Source organism: Polyodon spathula, unplaced genomic scaffold (assembly GCF_017654505.1).
Source record: "Polyodon spathula isolate WHYD16114869_AA unplaced genomic scaffold, ASM1765450v1 scaffolds_796, whole genome shotgun sequence".
NCBI classification, from domain to species: domain Eukaryota; kingdom Metazoa; phylum Chordata; class Actinopteri; order Acipenseriformes; family Polyodontidae; genus Polyodon; species Polyodon spathula.
The window spans coordinates 359639-379113 of NW_024472283.1; the positions used below are offsets into that span (position 1 = coordinate 359639).

The 19475-nt window shown below is 48.8% G+C and overlaps 1 protein-coding gene and 1 long non-coding RNA gene across 14 annotated transcripts in view; one reads left to right on the forward strand and one right to left on the reverse strand.

The window, feature by feature from the left end:
* Nucleotides 1-2469: 2469 nt before the first annotated feature.
* Nucleotides 2470-19475, reverse strand: part of hdac7a (histone deacetylase 7a) — a 54700-nt gene continuing 37694 nt past the window's right edge. For 11 of the 12 annotated variants that reach the window (XM_041241572.1, XM_041241576.1, XM_041241570.1 and 8 more), the window contains 14 exons: nucleotides 19298-19473; nucleotides 18939-19136; nucleotides 18075-18288; nucleotides 17562-17695; nucleotides 14396-14516; nucleotides 13946-13995; nucleotides 12647-12754; nucleotides 10740-10795; nucleotides 10013-10100; nucleotides 9300-9419; nucleotides 8487-8584; nucleotides 6930-7048; nucleotides 6694-6827; nucleotides 5613-6288 (listed from right to left, as the gene is read on the reverse strand). In XM_041241572.1, the coding sequence (XP_041097506.1) occupies nucleotides 5809-6288; nucleotides 6694-6827; nucleotides 6930-7048; nucleotides 8487-8584; nucleotides 9300-9419; nucleotides 10013-10100; nucleotides 10740-10795; nucleotides 12647-12754; nucleotides 13946-13995; nucleotides 14396-14516; nucleotides 17562-17695; nucleotides 18075-18288; nucleotides 18939-19136; nucleotides 19298-19473 (2096 nt within the window). In that variant the 3' untranslated portion in view covers nucleotides 5613-5808. Of the gene's footprint in view, nucleotides 4698-5244; nucleotides 5396-5612; nucleotides 6289-6693; nucleotides 6828-6929; nucleotides 7049-8486; nucleotides 8585-9299; nucleotides 9420-10012; nucleotides 10101-10739; nucleotides 10796-12646; nucleotides 12755-13945; nucleotides 13996-14395; nucleotides 14517-17561; nucleotides 17696-18074; nucleotides 18289-18938; nucleotides 19137-19297; nucleotides 19474-19475 lie in introns of those variants that run through there. The other variant, XM_041241581.1, reaches the window with a different exon arrangement.
* LOC121308880 lies at nucleotides 12762-17555 on the forward strand. Of its 2 annotated transcripts, XR_005948578.1 has the most exons (4): nucleotides 12762-12862; nucleotides 14092-14153; nucleotides 14633-14757; nucleotides 16811-17555. It is a non-coding gene; the product is annotated as an uncharacterized LOC121308880 (long non-coding RNA). The 2 variants fall into 2 exon arrangements; XR_005948577.1 differs by lacking the exon at nucleotides 12762-12862 and having other exon boundaries at nucleotides 14002-14153.

Genomic DNA, 19475 nt, shown 5'->3' on the forward strand with positions numbered 1-19475 from the left:
GACCGAGGCCAGTCTCTCATGCAGCGCCCCCACACCCCATGCTCACCCGACCAATTAGGGCCGATGGTATAAATAGAGGGCGGGTCTGAGCCCAGCTTGTGACAGCGCGGCTCCAGCGGAGGATCCCGGTGTGAACGCCTCGCAGAACCGCCTCACACCACCCTGCAGAACAGCACGGAGGCACGCTTTCTACTCGAGGGGCAAGCAGAAATGGTATTCATTATTGCAATGCTTAAATTCGTTTTTTTTTTCTAAAACAAGAGTGGGGTTTTATATATGTATTTTATATCATTTTTTAAAGCAACATTAAGCTCTATCAACGAATTCAAACTGTGCTGGAATATGCAAGTTTATTTATCAAGTTCTATATTTTATAACGTTGTGTGTTGTTTTTTTTTATTTAATACACTTTTTTGTATAAAGTACAAATGTGCGTTTTATATTTTGCAACGTTAAGACAAGTGCAAACCTTACCTCGCACTAACACGTTTCTGCAACAAAACATGAGTTATTTTTAAAACCTTGAAACGTGAACAAACGAGAAAAATCCGTGAAACAGACCGGCTGCAGCAAACGCATCCTTTATTACAAATTAAAAAAGCTTAGAAAAAGTTTAAGACCAAACGCTTGAAGGAAGGCAGCTCGGTCGCGTTTGCACGCGTCTCTCCAGCTGGTTTGCAACACATGCTTTAAAACCCAGAAATACAAACACACACACACACACACACGGCTTAAACAAACGCGCAATTCTCGCTTTGCACCGAACCCGCACAGCGCCCCTCTGTGCAGACGCTTTAAAAAATAAAGGTGTTTCCACTTACCTTGTTTGCTGTTAGTTGATAAACATCTCCCTTTTTCTCACAATTTGTTTAAGGGCTACAGAACAGGTCTTGCACTAGATAGCTAAGCGTGCAGGTCTCTTAATGCTTGTTTTGTGGCGGGGAAAAAAACACTAAAAACGTCGAATAAACTGTGCCGGTCTCTGCCAGGACTGCAGCACGCCGAATTGCTCTCCACGCCATCTTGCTGCTCGGTGGAATGGGCGGGGCCGGGGGGGTTCAGCCAGGACTGCACCCCAACACCCGACTGCGTGGCGCCCCCGCTTGACCAGAGTGTTTAAAACACTTGGTAGCCTGGGCCAAACAGAGAGGGAGGAAGGCTCTGCTGCTCTCTCCACAGCCTCCCTCTGCCCTGTGCTTGTGGAGCGCAGAGAGGCTCTGCGGCTCTCTCCACAGCAGGACTCTGTCAGGGACACACACACCCCGGGACCCCCCTGGCAGTACGGGGAGCAGCGGGCCGGGCCGGGTCGGAGGGTTCTCTGTGAAGCCGGCGCAGTGTCTCTGCAGGGAAGCAGGGTCCGCTCGGACCACTCTGCAGCTCACCGGAGACGGGCCTGCCTGCCAAGAGAGAGGGTCCGGGTGCGAGCCTGCTCCTCTCTAGCGCTGCCCCTGGAACAGACCACACGAGACAGGAGGAGCAGCCCCTGGGAGTGCTAGCGGGCGGTCAGTATGGAGCGGACGCAGTTTCACACGCTGTCCTCAATGCTGTTGAAAGCGAATGCACTCCCCTTGTGAGTTGAGTTTCTCTCTGTTCTGCTGGTGGAACAGACGGAGGCTCACACTGGAGAGGGGAGCGCGTTCGCTTTCAACAGCATTGAGGACAGCGTGTGAAACTGCATCCGCTCCATACTGACCGCCCGCTAGCACTCCCAGGGGCTGCTCCTCCCGTCTCGTGTGGTCTGTTCCAGGGGCAGCGCTAGAGAGGAGCAGGCTCGCACCCGGACCCTCTCTCTTGGCAGGCAGGCCCGTCTCCGGTGAGCTGCAGAGTGGTCCGAGCGGACCCTGCTTCCCTGCAGAGACACTGCGCCGGCTTCACAGAGAACCCTCCGACCCGGCCCGGCCCGCTGCTCCCCGTACTGCCAGGGGGGTCCCGGGGTGTGTGCGTCCCTGACAGAGTCCTGCTGTGGAGAGAGCCGCAGAGCCTCTCTGCGCTCCACAAGCACAGAGCAGAGGGAGGCTGTGCAGATAGCAGCAGAGCACGCAGTAAATGACTCGCAGATTGCAGGAGAGGGCGGAGGGCTTGTCTTGCTGTGCTTCCCAGCAATGCTTTCAAACAGCAGCTTACCTTTTGAAGAGGGGTTCAGCCTTGAAGTTGCAGTGCTTTCGTTTTTAATATTTCACAACTAAACCATTCTGCTGTCTGTCAGGGAAATATAAGAGCCTCCCTTTCTCTGTTTCACCAGCACAGCGCAGAGGGAGGCTGCAAAGCAGGAGGAAGAGCCTCCCTTGGTCTGTTTCACCAGCACAGCGCAGAGGGAGGCTGCAAAGCTTTGATACTCGCCTGCACGTTCCAGCAACAGCACTCTTCCTTGAGTCAGGAAGGAAAATCAGGAACAAATAACATGATTAGAGCACGCAACTGAAGGAGGACTGCAGCCTCTCTGATGATAAAGCAGACAGTTGAATGAAATAAGAGACTCTCTTTGCATTTAATTTTTTTTTTTTTTCTCTTTAATTCAGGATAGAAACCTCATTGCATAAACATTGTCATTTTGGTATTTACATACAGAACAACAAAAACAGTAACTATATATAATGTACAAGAAGGCGGATGTGTTTCTCGGAAGGACGCTGCTGGCACAGATCCAGGCGAGGCACTGTGGGTAGTCAGGGTTTTGGTCCACAGGCATGGTTTAAAAACAGTAGAAAAGACATAATGGTCCTAACGAGGGAGGTCATGCCCTAGAAGTATTGCATAGAAAGAATACTTTCCAACCTCCACGCTTCGTTGCGCGGTAAACAGACGGACATTCGGACAGGCGGGGGACACAAGCTGTCCCGTTCGGAGAGTCCGGGCTTGTTCTGGGTGGCCCGAGTATTGATCTTGGTTCTCCCGGCTACAGGACGCCGGAGCAGAACGAGAACCCAGTGTGTTCCGATTGTGCATTGCAGCGCAGAGTCTGTGTTTAAGTGCTTGTGAGAGGTAATGTTAGGCAACACGATGTGACGGCTTCCTTGTCTTGAGTCACTGCTCAGCGATCCCATTGTGTTACAGTTTGCTGGTATGTTACCGATTTCAAAGTCTTACTGGAATTTGACTTTCCTCTTCGTTTGTTTCCTTTCGTTACAGCTGGAATGGGAACGGGGGGGGGGACCCAAACACTACATGATAATGCAACGTAATTAATGATATTCAAACTATACAATACAGTAGGTTTATTTATCCACAGGTTAAAATACTGTTTATTTTTTACATACAATCAACGATAAATTGGAATGATTCATTTATTATTTTAATAAAGCGCTTTGCATGGACTTTTTTCAATGCAATCCAATATTTTGGTTCTTGCAGCTCTTCCACAGGGGTGGGGTGGGGGGGAGTTTAAGACACTTTCGGTTTCTGCTGACTGCATCGGACTGGAATAGCGGCGGGCAGGGCTGGGCTGGAGCGATTGGGGGAAGGTATGCAATCGCTTGCCCCTGGGTATTGGGCTTGATCAAGCCTGGGTCTGATCGCTTAGTTCTCCCGTGAATCTACTTGGGTTGTCCAGAACGGACTATTCTAAAACGGGGGGGGGGGGGGGGAACCAGCGTCTAATTGCTTAAAATGAGATTCGTGACGCGCCGCAGTCTTCACTTTAACGATGCTTCAAAAAGCACTGGCCAGCTTAGTACATAAGACACTGTGTGTGTGTCTCAGATCCCAATGGAACGACATTGCAAAGTCTTTTGTCTTCAACTAGGCCTAAATCCGGCCAAACGCAATTGTCTTTTGATATAAAAGGATAAAAATGCCAATGTTTAAAAAGAAAAAGAAAAAAAAAAATACTTGAAACAAATGGCCAAAGTCCAGTTAAGAATTCCGTTCCGCGTGTGGCGTCGTTCACGTTCTGGAATGCACAGTGCAATTTAACAGACCACAGACTGACACCTTCTGCTTAGTTTGGTGTGTGTTTTGTTTTTTTTCACTTTTTTCTTTGTTTCTTTTAGTGGTTTTAATAATAAAACAAAATCCACAGGAAAAAAATAAATAACTGATCAAAGTTTGTCAAAACCTAAACCAGTTTGTTTTCCACCCACCTATAGCGGAGCAAACTTCACTTAATAGAAAAATAAGTGTCAAACCCGTTCACGACCTCTACATGGCGCTATGCAAGGCAAAACCAGTGCTGTCCAGTTAGTGGCTGGGGGCTTGAGCCACTGGGTCCAGGTGGTCAGTAACAAGGCAGGAGGGGATCGAGGTTCGTTTTGAAGACTGGCTGGAATCTGGAGGACTGTTCGCACAGACTTCACCAAGGCGATTTTAAAGGTACGAAGAAAACAAGAAGTCTAGCTGCTTCAGCATCTCTGTTTCTCAGGTAGAAGAATGTGCTTTTCATTTTAAAAAGGTTCTTTGACATCATTGTACAGCGCGGTTTCTTATAGAAGAACATTTTAATCTTGAGGTTTCTGAAGCACCAGAGATTCGCAGAGACTCCAAGTTCAAAACCCACTCCTGTTTTTGTCTCTCTTGTGCTCCTTATTTTTAGAAGCAGGAATGGTTTTCTTTGGTCCTGAAAGGCGAGGCAGGTTCCTGGTGGAAGGAAGGGGAGCAGGCCATGTTCGCTGTCCTGTTAGTGGAGAGGATCCCAGCGCCGGAGGTCAGAGGTCACTGTGCTCTAGACGGAGTTCTGGTCGTCCATGGGTTCGTCTTGAAGCCTGCGAGAGGGGAGCGAGCGTCCGTTAGCAATCGGACAGCAAGCCTGCGATTAGCGCTAACGAGGGGTGGATACAGTAAGTGGCTGTGGTGATCGGGGCTGCTTCTCTGACTCATCTGGGCTTCACTCTCTTTCAATGCTGCAGACTGACCTGTTCAATCTTTCAAAATGAGCTCGGAAGGGTTTTCCTATTCGAGTTACTCGGGGTTGTATAATTTTGTTTTAAAGTTTATTTGTAAATTTTGTACAGGGATGGCAATAAGACTCCTGCTGCGTTGCAGTGTCACCCCTGCCAGATTTTACTATGCACTTGATTAGCCACAGTGTGTCTAGGTAACAAGCTCAGGTGAGTTTTCTTAAACTCCTGGAATGGGTCAAACTGCTAGGCGATGGGAGTCTTCTTCCCATCCCTGATGTAATGGGACTGGCTCAGTGTTAACCCCTGCACCTCCTCCCCTGTGACTGTTTCAATGCAATGTTGTGTGTTTGTCTTTCTATCTGTAGGCAGGAGTCTCTGCAGCAGCTAGGCTGTTTGAACTCTGACTGACCTCTTGTCAGCGGTGACCCCAGGCGTGACCCCCACGGACAGGGAGGCGAGCGCAGAGACCGTGTCCGTCTCCTCCTGGTCGTGTTTCTGAGCTTCCAGGACAGAGTATCCCGCCGTGGGGCCGAAGCGCTGGACTGACTTCCAGTATTTACCTGCAGGACAGTACGGGACAGCATCATTCCCCCTAGCCCCTCCTCGCTGAACCAGGCAGGTACGAGAGAGTCCCATTCCTGCTCTCTTACCTCCTTTCAATCCAAGACACACTCAGTGAAAGATTCCCACAGTGAAAGCACAGCAGCGTCGAATAAAGCACAGAGAGATCTGGTAAAGCATAGGAAAGCATTGTAAAGCAGAGAGATCTGGTAAAGCATAGGGAAGCATTGTAAAGCAGAGGTCTGGTAAAGCATATTAAACGAGGGTAAACTACTGTAAATGCACAGTTTAACCACAGGAAAAGTACCCACATTTTTTACAGTATGTTTGCAATCACTTGCAAGGAGAGAGGTCTGGTATTTTTAGACACACATCAGTTACGACAAGTGTATACTATTTCTAACTTTTTTTTTTAAATCTTCTGCATTAACCAATTCTTGCAGGTTTTGATTTTATTGTAAACTGTGGAACGTTTGTAACCAGTGCAGTGTGGCTGTGCGCAGCGGCCCAGCGCCAGCGAGCCCTTGAAGATGATTGATGCCAGCGCTGCTGCCGCCCCCCCTTCCACACGGTAATTACACTCACCCCTTGAATAAACGACAAAATAGGAGGAGAGGATCAAAAAAAAATAATTCAAGGAATGGGTGGGGGGGAGGATGAACAAAACATTTAAAAAGGAGGAATTCAGGGGAGGAGGAGAAAGGAACTGAAATACAAGAGGGTGGGGTGATTCGGACAAAAAGAAAGCAGGGATGAAAGGAAAGAAGTGACTGAGGAAGGAGAGGCCCACGGGGGACGGGGACTCACTCTGAACTTGCAGCACCATCTCCAGGGATCGCGTCCCGTTGGCGCTGGGTCTCTGCCGGAGCACGTCCTCAGAGAGAGGCTCCATCTGAAACACGGACAGCCTCCGATCAGCACGCTGCCCCCGGCAGCCAGGCCCACACCCCCTTCCGATCAGCACCAAACCCCAACAAGCATGCACCCCTCAATCCAGACCCCCAACCAAAAGAATTTCAACATGAGGAATGAAGTCCTGAGCGACTTAAAGAATACCCACACAAGCCATACAAGTGCAAAGGACTGACACTGCTGTTGAATATCTGTGTGTGTTTGTGTTTTTAATGTGGACCAAACTGAAGGAGCCACTTTCCCTTTGGAGCTAAGCTGGCTGCATTAGAAGCCTGTGTCCTTTTTTTTTTTTTTTCAAAAAGTCCTTCCCTCGAGGGCTGCAACAAGCAGGTGTTGAATTTTACTAACGAGACCATCCTAATTCCAACGCCCCACCCCCCCTCACCTCGTTCCCGAGCAGCGCGCTCACACAGGCCTCCGAGGCGTCGCAGATCGCAGTCAGGTCGTGCCCCCCCTCCAGCACCAGGACCAGCCTCCCCCCTGCCAGCCCCATGAGCTGCCTGGTCAGGAACCCGAAACCTGAGAGAGAACGAGGGGTCAGAATCACACCGCTCACTCTCAATCGCTCAACCCTGATTCGGAAGATCGCACTGAGAGAACCCCAGAAAAAAAATAACTCACATTTGGCAGACACCTTGTAGCCCCCGAGCGGAGGGGGGTGTCCGTCTGCAGCGTCGAACCCCGAGGAGACGAGCACCACGTCTGGGGAGAACTCCTGGGCAATGGGCATCACCACGGTCCTGCAAGGCAAGCGCGGGGTCAGGAGGGGCTTTGAGAGAATCCTGATTTCATTTTTTTTTTTTACCTCCCTGTCTCTCTCTTCCCTACCCAGACGTCACAATCGCAATTCAAAGACTGCTCAAGATCCAGCCGAAAATTTAAAACAAAAATGATGAAAAATAAAAATGTACAAGTTTGTCTAACATTTTTTTGTGGGCCCCCCCTCCCTCTGTGCTTGTATCGATGTAATACCAGCTGCAGCTCTGCTAATGTTTGCCATGCTGTTCTATAAGGGATGGCGTTTTTTTTTTCTTGTCTTCTGCCTGTGATTTACCACGCATTCAGTTTGATGCCCCCTCGGCTTAGTTCAAAGCGCCCGACTCGCGTCTGGTTCCCATTTAAGGCTTGTCGTCTCCTCACGTCACTGTCAGTTCCGTAGAGGCCCATCTGAAATCTATTAAGCTTAATTATCCTGCTCTGGATTCTCTGCAGCAACCACCCCACCCCCCTCCTAGACCAATAAACCTCCCTGTGCCAAGTGGAATATCTCAAGAACTGCCATAAAGCAGGCAGGGGGAGGTCCCACTTCACATCTATTGCGGGGGGGGGCTGCTTGCAGCGAACGCTGTTATTGTCTACAGATGTAGCGAGTCCTTTTTTGAGCTTCGCTTCAGTGGTCTGTCCCTTGGGTGGTAATTCGAGGAGGAGGCCATGCCATCTCTGTGCCAATGTGTTCTCTACTGGGGGAAGCAGCTGGATGGATAATGCTGCTTGGATGGCATCTGGATTGTGGGGGGGGGGGGGGAACAACCTGCGGCTACACGAACCCTTGAAAAAGAAATTTCACCGGGACCCTGTTCTAATCTCAGTTAGTGTCCAGCAGAACCATTAGCTGTCCTGTCGTCCCAGTGGCACTGCTCTTGCCAACCTCATGATGCCAGGATCATGCCACTGTCACCCGCCTGTCTGCGTTGCCATTTCACTAGATCCAGCTTGGTTTGCCTCTACAGAACATCATGGACTGGGTATTTTTGGTTCTGAACCCAGGCTCCGTTTCGGTCCAGTGCATTGCCAGACTCGCAGCCGCAAGATTTTAAGGTTCTTGAAAAGCTGCTGCCAGGACGCTGGTATCCTTTCTTAGTTTAGCAGCAAGAAAGGTTTAGATTTTAAATGTAATCAATTACACACGCTTCCCTTCGAGGTCAGGGACTGGCAGGGAGCCACCGACAACAAAGGACCATTCTCATCCCATTTTTCTTGTTTCAATTTTTTTTTTTCATTTTTTCTATACAGATTTAAAAATAGCTTTTTAAATTGTTTGCTGTAGCTGTGCAGCTCCTGCCAAGTATTAAACAGTAAGAGCTATGGCTCTGGAGGACGTGGTGGGTTTTGTTTTTGTTACAAAACCATTTATTAATGCACACAGTGCTTCTCCCACGTGTGAATGAATGATCTTACCTGAACGCAGCCAGGTATTCTGCATCTCCCATCGGGGGGTCAAACCCGCCAGTCCATGCAACGTTCACGTTGAAACCAGTCCCGGGCCCTGTCCCAACCTGGAAGGAGGAGAGCGAGAGACTGGTCAGCACCTTTCCACAGTGACGCCATGGAGCCAGGCAACTTGCTGTTTCCTACCAGCCCCTCCCCAGCTGAGCATGGGGGGGGGGAGCGGAGTGGCCACATGGCATCCACACTCTCACGGGGCAGAAGCAGCAGCCGAGGGACCGCCACCTGCCTGCACCCAGCCCACATCAAACCAGCAGCCCCCTCTCCCATCGGGACAGCGAGAAATAAATTTGGGGTTATTTTTAAAACCAGGGTCCTAATAAAAAGGCACCCACTAATCCTGTGGGGGCGGCAAGTGCGTTGCAGGAGACCTCGGCACCGCTCTGAAATTCACATGGGCAGCATGCTCGGGCAAACTCAAACCAGATGAGCGCCCCTCCACGCTGCCAGATCACTGCTTCCGGACTCTTTCTTTATTCTCTTTGGTATGACGGCTTGTGTTTTTTTTTTTTTAAGGAAACAAGACACGCAAAATCCAGATGAAAGTTGGAACCAGTGTGTGTGTTTGAATCAGTCTTGTACATCAATGCTGATTTCTCACCCTACCGCCCCATGCAATGATGGGTCAGCCCAGTCTACCGCTCCAGCCCATGGCCCTCCATTCAGAGAGTATGTGTGGGTGCATGATGCTGGACTCCAGGGATCCAGCCTGGGTCTGCTGCTCTGTGCTCGGGGTGGGTTAGCTATTGGGAGGGTCTCGCTCACCTCACTGGGACCCCCACTGCCTGGGAAGAAGTTCCCGTCGTCGTAGCGATGGAGGGAGATGTACAGAACGCTGGGGTCACTGTAGAACACTTCCTGGGTTCCGTTGCCATGGTGAACATCCTGGAAAACACACATGGGAGAGGATGGAGATCAGCAACACTACCTTTCCAAAGAGGAGCCATTGGACACCCGAGAGTTGAACCAACCAACCAACCTACACCCACATACATGCTAGCTCCCACCCTCCCACTACTCGGACATTTTGCAATAGATTGCTGCAGAATTCTCTGGTGGTTTTTGTGAAGATTAAAAATACTGGAAGTGGATTTGAGTAGCTGCGTGATTAGTGTGGAAGTGGAGGGCTGCAGTGTGTTCAGTTGGTTTGGTATTGCACACTGTGCACTGTCTCAGGGCTGCAGTGTGTGTGTGTTGGTTTGGTATTGCACGCTGTGCACTGTCTCAGGGCTGCAGTGTGTGTGTGTGTGTTGTGTTGGTTTGGTATTGCACGCTGTGCACTGTCTCAGGGCTGCAGTGTGTGTGTGTGTGTGTGTTGGTTTGGTATTGCACGCTGTGCACTGTCTCAGGGCTGTGTGTGTGTGTGTGTGGGTTTGGTATTGCACGCTGTGTGTGTGTGTGTTGTGTTGGTTTGGTATTGCACACTGTGCACTGTCTCAGGGCTGCAGTGTGTTCAGTTGCTGTCTGTGCTTCCTCACCCAGTCCACAATGAGAATCTTGCTGGCGTTTAGTTTCTGCTGGAGCTGCCGGGCTGCGATGGCAACAGAGTTGAAGAAGCAGAACCCCCTGTGATATTTTTTTTTTTTTTTTTTTTTTTTTTTTTTGGGGGGGGGGGGGGGAGAAACAAGACAGTGGAGTCAGCACAAATCACAGAGACCCCCCCCCCCCCCCCCCCCCCCCCCCGGCCGCCTTCATCATCATCATCCCATAAAACATTAATTTAAAGCACAGTGATCCTGACATCATTGCTGCACATGTGGCTCTCGTTGGAACTTGAAACGCACACATGCTCTCGCTTAGAGCTCTGGGGCAGGTGAGCAGAGGAGCTGGTAGCAGCTCTCTCTATCTGTCTCATCTCTTTCCCTCTATCTCAACTTGCACATCATTCTGACAGCTGCTCAGCAGGGTTAGCATACAGTGTACCCCCTTCTGCTGGAGACTAGCTATCCCAGTCCTCTGGGGGGAGGGGGAGTGTCTGTCTATTAATTAAACAGATTAGAAGAGTACACGCAGGACACCTCTGGCATGCCAGAAAAATAAAATCATTTATAAAAATAATACTAAAAGAAGACTTGGGCAATTCAATGACAAACATTTTGTACTGCATCTATAAAAACGGTATTGAAAAACTAAAACTGACATTTCTATAAATCTGCATCTCTCTCTCTCGGTATAGTCCCAGACAGAGCCGGTAAGGAGACTCACATTGCGTTTGAAGAGTCTGCGTGGTGGCCAGGGGGTCTCACGATTGCAAAACCGTTCTGGAGAGAGATAAAGGAGTCCTGGTTACTATACAGTGAAGTTCACTTTATTTACAGGTCACCCTGATCACTTTGTTTTAGCATTTAAACAGAGCGTATAGAAAAGCCAATTTTCAAACCCAAGTATTTGACAAGTATGAGAAAATGCCTTTTCCTTTCTTCTTCTTTCTCTGGCAGCTGTGCATGCGTGGGCTGTGGGAGCGATGCGCGAGCGAGTGCCTGTGGTCGGTGCCGCTCTGCACTGAGGGAGCGCTGTGGGAGCCTCCAGTGACTGCCAGCTTGTCTCTCTGACGAACACAAGAGCCCAGGGCAGCCTGGGGAGCAGGCGCTGAGACGGCACTGCAGGTGTGTGCAACTCCAAACTATCTCACTGACAACTTCACCCCTTTCACTAGCTTTTACAAACCTACAACTATGGCCAAAAGTTTAGCATCACCTAAGAATTAATACTGACACTTCATTTTAACTGAACATTTAGATATTTTATTTCATGTAAAAGTTTACCAGACACCATAACAATAGTACAGTATTTCATGTTCGATTTTGAAATTGCATTTTTCAATCTGATTTTCGTGAAATGTATATGGGAGAAAACAACTACAAAGGGCTGGTGTGTAATTCAATATGTTAACGTAAAGTTATTCTGCAGGTTTAATTACACTATGAAGCAAAGTTAGTTAATTCTAATTGTGCCAATTTTACGAGGAGCGCAGGGGATTGCTGGAGTGGAGTGCCGATTTGAAGATTCGACTCTTTCACAGCACTGAGGAACTGAGCACTGCTCTATTTCAATTTTTTTTTAAATGCATGTTCAGGACATGCATAAAGTTTCAAACGTTATGCCCCAATACAGCGCTATAAACATGGTTTTATATCTTCTGCACCCTTAAGGGTCGTTCGTTCATCCCGGGGTGGTCCGTGAGGCTCGCTCATGTCTTCGTGGGTTGCTTTGAGCTCCCTATGAGAGATTCCAGACACAAACAAGCCCAGTAAAAATAAAACACATGCCGAGTTTGAAATCTGTGAACACACGACATTGTAGGAACGCGTTAAGCTTCTCATTGCAAGACGAGATTGCCTGACTTCTTTGCGATTTTACATATTTCAGTCCCATTCTATAATAATGAGAAAGCGTCTTCAAATCAGATTGGATGATTTCTCAGAGCGTTTCTTCTTTGATAATAGCTGGGGATTTCTTTTTTTTTTTCTTTTTTTTTTTTTACTTGGGTCAAAGGTATGCAATTTTATAAGAAGGAAGATTTAAATGGGATTCATGAACCATTTAATTTCTCATTATTCTGAAAAGGACCACAATAGACAATTTCTGGCCGTGCAACAAACAAATATATATTTCAGGACAACGTACTGGCAACTTTGAATATCTTAATTCTGTGAAAATATAATAGAACTCATTAAAAAAACATAAGTACTGATTTGAAACCCATTGCACAGTAATTAAGCTGCATTACAAAGTCATTCACCAGAAAGGGGTAATTTGTTTCCAACATCTGTTTTTTGAACAGCAGATCAAGACAAAGGAGTTGGATTCCTGTTTTTTTGAGAAGCACTCTTTTAGCAAACTAGAAACTGACCAAAGGAAATGGTTACAGAACCGTATCGAAGAAACATGGAACACCAAAATCCACAATCTGAAAAAAAGAATCGCGGAATTATGGGATTGAAAGTACAATGTGCCAATGCCTGTCTGCAACCTGCAGATCATTCAGAATTTAGTTAAAAGAACAACACTGCACAGTAACATTTCTATATGATGCAAAGGAATTCCACATGGCTGTAGGATCACGTCAATGTGAGGCTCCACTGTGAATGTGCTCTCTCTCTCTCTCTCACCTTGAGCTCCCCCTTGGCCACTTTGAAGGCCAGTTCGGTCACGCTGCCCGCTGCCAGGCGCGCTGCCGTTGATGTGTGCATCTCGTTCCAGATCGTGTCGTTGTCAACCTGCCAAGACACGGACGCAGCCAATCAGGAAACCGGGGGAAACACAGCGACAGCCAATCACACGAGTCTGGAGACTCAACCGTTAAACTCCACCCAACCTCAAATACAGTAAGTACTGCAGCACTAGAAAAGTACCCAGTAAATCTCTTGACGCTCTGTGTGTGTGCAATCTTCAGCAAAGCTAGTAGCACAGCTATGGCCAAACATTCTGCATCCCCTAGAATTTTAGGATTGAGACATTAACATTTTTTATCATGTAATCAAAACTACAAGATGATATTGTAATTGTACCAGAAGCTGTAACAGTGCAGTATATCCTGTTAGAATGCAATGTGTTAATGTAACGTTATTCAACACGTTTCATTCGACCTTTTATGAAGCAAAATGAGTTCGTTCTACAGGGTGATGCAAAACTTTTGGCCAGAGCTGAACGCCCCGGTCGCCCCCAGATCTCCTGGAATGACGCAGACAGATTCCGGGAGACAGCACTGCGGAGCGGCGGCTGAAAGGACGCTGTGTTCCTGTGTGATTTTTGTCTCCCGTCTTTTTGTTTGTTCTTGCGAAAGCTCACATTATTGGGGGTTTGGCAGCGCAGTGGAATCTCTTTCATCGTTGTCATCGTCGGCATGTTGTTTCAATCAGCTCTGCATCACCAGGAAAAGCAGAGGCAGCAAATCCCCAAAGATGAAGCCCTTATCAACACCGTACACATAAAATGTCTGTGTCTTTTTTCTCTTCCCTAAGACTCCTAGCAAAACGTGTCTCATTCAGCATGCGCCCCTCCCTGGGGAAGACTCTGTATCCTCATAGCAACAGAGTTCCTGAGGAAAACGCCACTCAAAGCACTGGGAAGGTCTATCCATTGTCTGCTGTTCAGCACCCCTATGTTATTCCATCTTTTTATATATATATATATATATATATATATATATATATATATATATATATATATATATATATATATATATATATTTTTTTTTCCCCTTGCTTATCCCTATAACTAACTAGGCTAGTGGTTTGGGAGATTAGAGCTGGGATTCATCGACTCTGATCCCACTGGAATAAGACGGGACGATAGCAGGAACAGAGAGAGAGAGGGGGGGGGAGGCGCTTCCTTTTTGATCTGGAAATCTGCGTGTGACTCAGTGGAACCTCAATAATTTTAATATTTTGTACTTGACCAGGACTCACCCCAACCCCTCCACACGGCAGCATCACAAACATCCGCTGAGACAAGATTCCTGGGGGGGGAGGGGGGGAGAAACAAAACACAAGTAAATAAGTGTGTCTCTGTCTCCTGGTTTAATTACCATCATCAATTCCATTTTCTTCTTCAGACTGGACCAGAGCAGGGACGGCACACTTGTTTTGCAGGAGACCCTGTCCCCACTCTGAAGAGGTGAGTACAGAACTGATTGTACAGTTATCTACCTATTCTGGCTTTAGAAAGAACCAGCTGGAAGGAGAGGCACCACCGCCAGCCCTTTGTGCAGGGCAGGGGAGACTGGGCTGGGGTGTACCTGTCCTGGGTGTGGGGTGCTAGGCTGGTTAGCTGTGTGCAGGCTGGGGTGTACCTGTCCTGGGTGTGGGGTGCTAGGCTGGTTAGCTGTGTGCAGGGACGGGGCAGCCCCAGTGACGTACCGGCCAGCTTGCGGTTGTCCAGTTTGAGGCGGTTGAGTGGGTTGGTGCCGTACAGGAGGACGTGGCGCTCCGAGTGCACGGACTGCAGCTCCTCCAGCGTGGCCTTCCTGCCCCGGATACTCTGGGAAGGGGGGAGAGGGGTTACACTTCAGTATCTCGCAGAGAGGGAAAGGCTGATTTGTGTGTGCTTTGTGTTTTTTTGTGTTATTAATTTTAATTAAAAATTAAAATTGACAGTCCTGATGAGATGGCGCATGTGCAGTTGGGGCTGGTCCATGCCGAGCCTGGAGCTGGTTTTGAAGTTTTGGATCCTCTGATTCCGCTCCGGACACAGGAACAGAAGCTCTGGGATGGCCGGGATGGTGAGCATGGTTTTATTTTTTTGTGTGTCTGTGTTGTGAATGGTGGCTGATTGCATGAGAGCATGTTTGGTTGTGACTGCCTGCTGATTGGGTGAGAGTGTGTGTGACTGTTTGCTGATTGGGTGAGTGTGTGTGTGTGACTGTGTGCTGATTGGGTGAGAGAGTGCGAGTGGCTGAACGGGATTGGTTGAGAGTGGCTGAACGGGATTGGTTGAGAGTGGCTGAACGGGATTGGTTGAGAGTGGCTGAACGGGATTGGTTGAGAGTGGCTGAACGGGATTGGTCAAGGGGAGGGTTTTGTGGATGGTAGTTTTTTGATTGGTTAAGGGGGGGGGGTGTATGAAAATAGTGATTTCTGATTGGTCGATATAATGTAGTAGTTTCTGATTGGTTGAGAAGGCAGGATTAAAAAATAGTAGGTTTTGATTGGTCATGTGGGAGGGTGCAAGAATGGGTGGCTTTTGATTGGTTGAGAGCATGCAGGAAGTTGTTTGGGATTGGTCGAGTGGGCTGTGACTGGTTGCTTCTGATTGGTGGCTTCTGATTGGCTGAGTATGCTATGAAAGGTGGCTTGATTGGAGGAAAGGCTAGACTGTGACTGGTGTCTTTTCTTTGGTCAAGAGGCTAGGTTGAATGGTGGCTTCTGATTGGTTGAGAGGATATGCTGTGAAATGTGCCTTCTGATTGGTGGAGAGGATAGGATAAATGGTGGCTTTTGATTGGTCTAGAGGACTGGCTCTTGAATGGGTAGTTTCCGATTGGTTGTGTCTGAATAGTTGCTCTGCTGCCCCCTACCCATTCTATTCAGATACTGCACCCCTTACAGCTCTCTCTCACTGCTGCCCCCTACCCATTCTATTCAGATACTGCACCCCTTACAGCTCTCTCTCACTGCTGCCCCCTACCCATTCTATTCAGATACTGCACCCCTTACAGCTCTCTCACTGCTGCCCCCTACCCATTCTATTCAGATACTGCACCCCTTACAGCTCTCTCACTGCTGCCCCCTACCCATTCTATTCAGATACTGCACCCCTTACAGCTCTCTCTCACTGCTGCCCCCTACCCATTCTATTCAGATACTGCACCCCTTACAGCTCTCTCTCACTGCTGCCCCCTACCCATTCTATTCAGATACTGCACCCCTTACATCTCTCTCACTGCTGCCCCCTACCCACTCTATTCAGATACTGCACCCCTTACATCTCTCTCACTGCTGCCCCCTACCCACAGCTCTCTCTCACTTCTATTCAGATACTGCACCCCTTACAGCTCTCTCTCACTGCTGCCCCCTACCCATTCTATTCAGATACTGCACCCCTTACAGCTCTCTCTCACTGCTGCCCCCTACCCATTCTATTCAGATACTGCACCCCTTACATCTCTCTCACTGCTGCCCCCTACCCACTCTATTCAGATACTGCACCCCTTACAGCTCTCTCACTGCTGCCCCCTACCCATTCTATTCAGATACTGCACCCCTTACAGCTCTCTCTCACTGCTGCCCCCTACCCATTCTATTCAGATACTGCACCCCTTACAGCTCTCTCTCACTGCTGCCCCCTACCCATTCTATTCAGATACTGCACCCCTTACAGCTCCCCCTCCCATCTCACTGCTGCCCCCTACCCATTCTATTCAGATACTGCACCCCTTACAGCTCTCTCTCACTGCTGCCCCCTACCCATTCTATTCAGATACTGCACCCCTTACAGCTCTCTCTCACTGCTGCCCCCTACCCATTCTATTCAGATACTGCACCCCTTACAGCTCTCTCACTGCTGCCCCCTACCCATTCTATTCAGATACTGCACCCCTTACAGCTCTCTCTCACTGCTGCCCCCTACCCATTCTATTCAGATACTGCACCCCTTACAGCTCTCTCTCACTGCTGCCCCCTACCCATTCTATTCAGATACTGCACCCCTTACAGCTCTTGTCTCTCTCTCTATCTATAGGGTTTTAATTAATCACAATTTGATAGAATTTTTTTTTTTTTACATAACCCATTTGTCCGCTGAAATGTTCTATTGGTCCTTTTTTTTCCCTCTAGTTTTGTCGAAGTGTTACCACACTGCTAACACCGACCTCTGCTGCGCTGCTAAAGGGCTTTCCCCCACGGGACATTATTAAAATGCGTTAATTAATTAAACAAGCCTGCACATTCCCTGCTGCACCTTGCACACTGAGTCCGTAATTGTATGCAAATTATTTTTAACGTACGTTACAAATGACATCGACCAACTTGGGGAAGAGACGTGGATTCTTGCAGTTCCCTGAACAAAACAGGAAAATGAATTGCGTGCGTCGCCAAACAAAAATTACTTTGATAAAATCCGACAAAGATAACCAAGACTTTCAGAGAGATCGGGGCGAGGGAGCGTAACCCGAGAGCGATCGGAGCGAGAGCGATCGGAGCGAGAGCTCTCCGGGCTTAATGGTCACCATAGCAGTACATGAGAGTGACGGCACTGCTGGCTCCACACACAGTAGAAGGTAATTTTATGGTTTAGTGTTGTTGGAAGCTCGTTGCTAGCTTCCCAACTTTATTTTGGATCTATTTATTACAGGAGCGAGTGCTTGAAATGAAAATAATGGTCTCTGATGTTTGTACTACTGAATGCAGTTGTGTAATATCATGGTTTATCATGCATTGTGTAACATTATTTTAGCTCGAGTAGAAACTTAATAATTAGCAAATGTTTTAACTTCCACCTTTTCGTGCCCTAAAGAAAGTGGTTTCCGATCGGCGTGATGCTGTACCCACTCCGCTCTCCACAGTGCCCATGATCGGGGGTCCGTACCTCGCAGCGGGTCCTCAGCCCCCTCTCCTGCAGACGTGACCAGATGCTCTGGATTCTCCCAGCATGCTCTGGGTGCGTGCTGTTGTCTCCGCATGTGCACTGGTGCTTCAGCATCTGAGAGTCGTACACGAGGCCTGCAGACAGACAGACGGACGCTGTGAGTACCTCCCCTTTTCAATCCTAAATGTCATTTTTTCCATTGTAGTCATTTTTATTTTTCATTTTTACTGGACTGTATTTGACCCCGCGCACCGCTAGCAAAAGGTCTTAACCAGCGTGCGAGAGCCAGGCTCCTCTGCACTGCTAGTTTTTATAGCTTATAACCTCCTCTCTCCAACCAGGGGACAGAATCTGTAACAGCAGCGCATCACACAGCGCTAGCCGTTCCACTCTCCCTACCTTGACCTCCGTGAAGGGCTGCAGTGTCAGCCTCTGCTAAATGACTCCTTAATAATGACAGTGGGCTGCTGTAAGTAAATGGGACTCCTGAAATGCACGCCGCGGTCGGGTTACCTGTAGTGAAGCGAGGCTTTGTGGGCGTGTCCTGCACAGGAAGCGCGATGCTCTTGTCTGGAAGTGACACGGCAGCAGCAGCAGCGGGCGAGGACTGGGCGCGGGATAGCGGGCGGTGAGGACCGAGCACCATGGGAACAGCCAGCGTCTCCATCTGAGCTGTGTGTCTGCGCAGAGCCTGTAACTGCTTCTGCTGCTCCCAGAGATAGGACTGCTGTGAGAGGAGGAGGAGGAGTGAGAGTCCCATACACAGCACAGGCTCCTGCACATTTCACTGCTGTGAGAGTCTCAGACACAGCACAGGCTCCTGCACATTTCACTGCTGTGAGAGTCTCAGACACAGCACAGGCTCCTGCACATTTCACTGCTGTGAGAGTCTCAGACACAGCACAGGCTCCTGCACATTTCACTGCTTTGGAGGGGGGGTGTGTGGAATGACCGGGACCCTGTAAACACAATCCTCACCACACACAGACTGCTGTACTGGAGATGGAGATGTGCTGCACTCTAGTGTTTCTGCTCAGGTACTTGCCACTTTGTAGTTTTCCATATACTTAACGAAAGTGACATTTAAAAAAAAAAAAAAAAAAAAAAAAAAAAGTGACATTTCTAAATCGTAAATAATTCATTAAAAGATCTCAATTCTATAAAGGCTTTTTTTTTTTTTTAATTGTCTCAATCCTAAAATTCTAGGAGATGCAAAACTTTTGGCCATAGCTGTAGTGTTTCTGCTCAGGTACTGCTGCCCTCTAGTGTTTGTTCAGGTACTGCACCTACAGCTCTCTGTCTGGCTTGTTAAACTCTGACCTCCTTCATGTTTTGATCCTGCGCTACTGCACAGAAGACCAAGCCGCCGCGCTTTACCTGCTGAAGGATGAGCTTTTCCTGCTGCTCCAGGTAGATCTGCTGCGGGTCCCTCTCGCCCCTCTCTTCTCTGGCCTCTCCCCCTCCTGACTCTGCCCTCGCTCTCGGGGGGGCGTCGCCCGGCCAGCACTCCTCCGAGTCCATGTCCTCCGAGGGGATCTGTGTCAGACGAGGCTTCTCGCTGGATTTGGACATGAGCTGTAGGGAGGGACCTGGGTCACACACAAGCCAGAGAATAGACCTCACGCACACTGACACGCAATCTGGGAAGGAGGGAGGGTCGGATGTTCTACACAGTACCAGAGAAATGGATTGATCTCGTGCGCACACACACGCACGCACGCAGAGGTAGGGGGTACCTTTCCGAGGTGCGTCTGCTGCTTCAGCCTCTCCAGGAGCTGGCTGTGCTGGCCCTGTTGCAGGAGGTGCTGCTGTAGAGATCTGGGGTTCTGGGGCAGCGGCTCTGAGCGCGTGCGGCTCAGTGGCTTGTGGGGTCCCATGGGGGGGGCATACTGCAGTGGGACCGTCCCCAGCCCT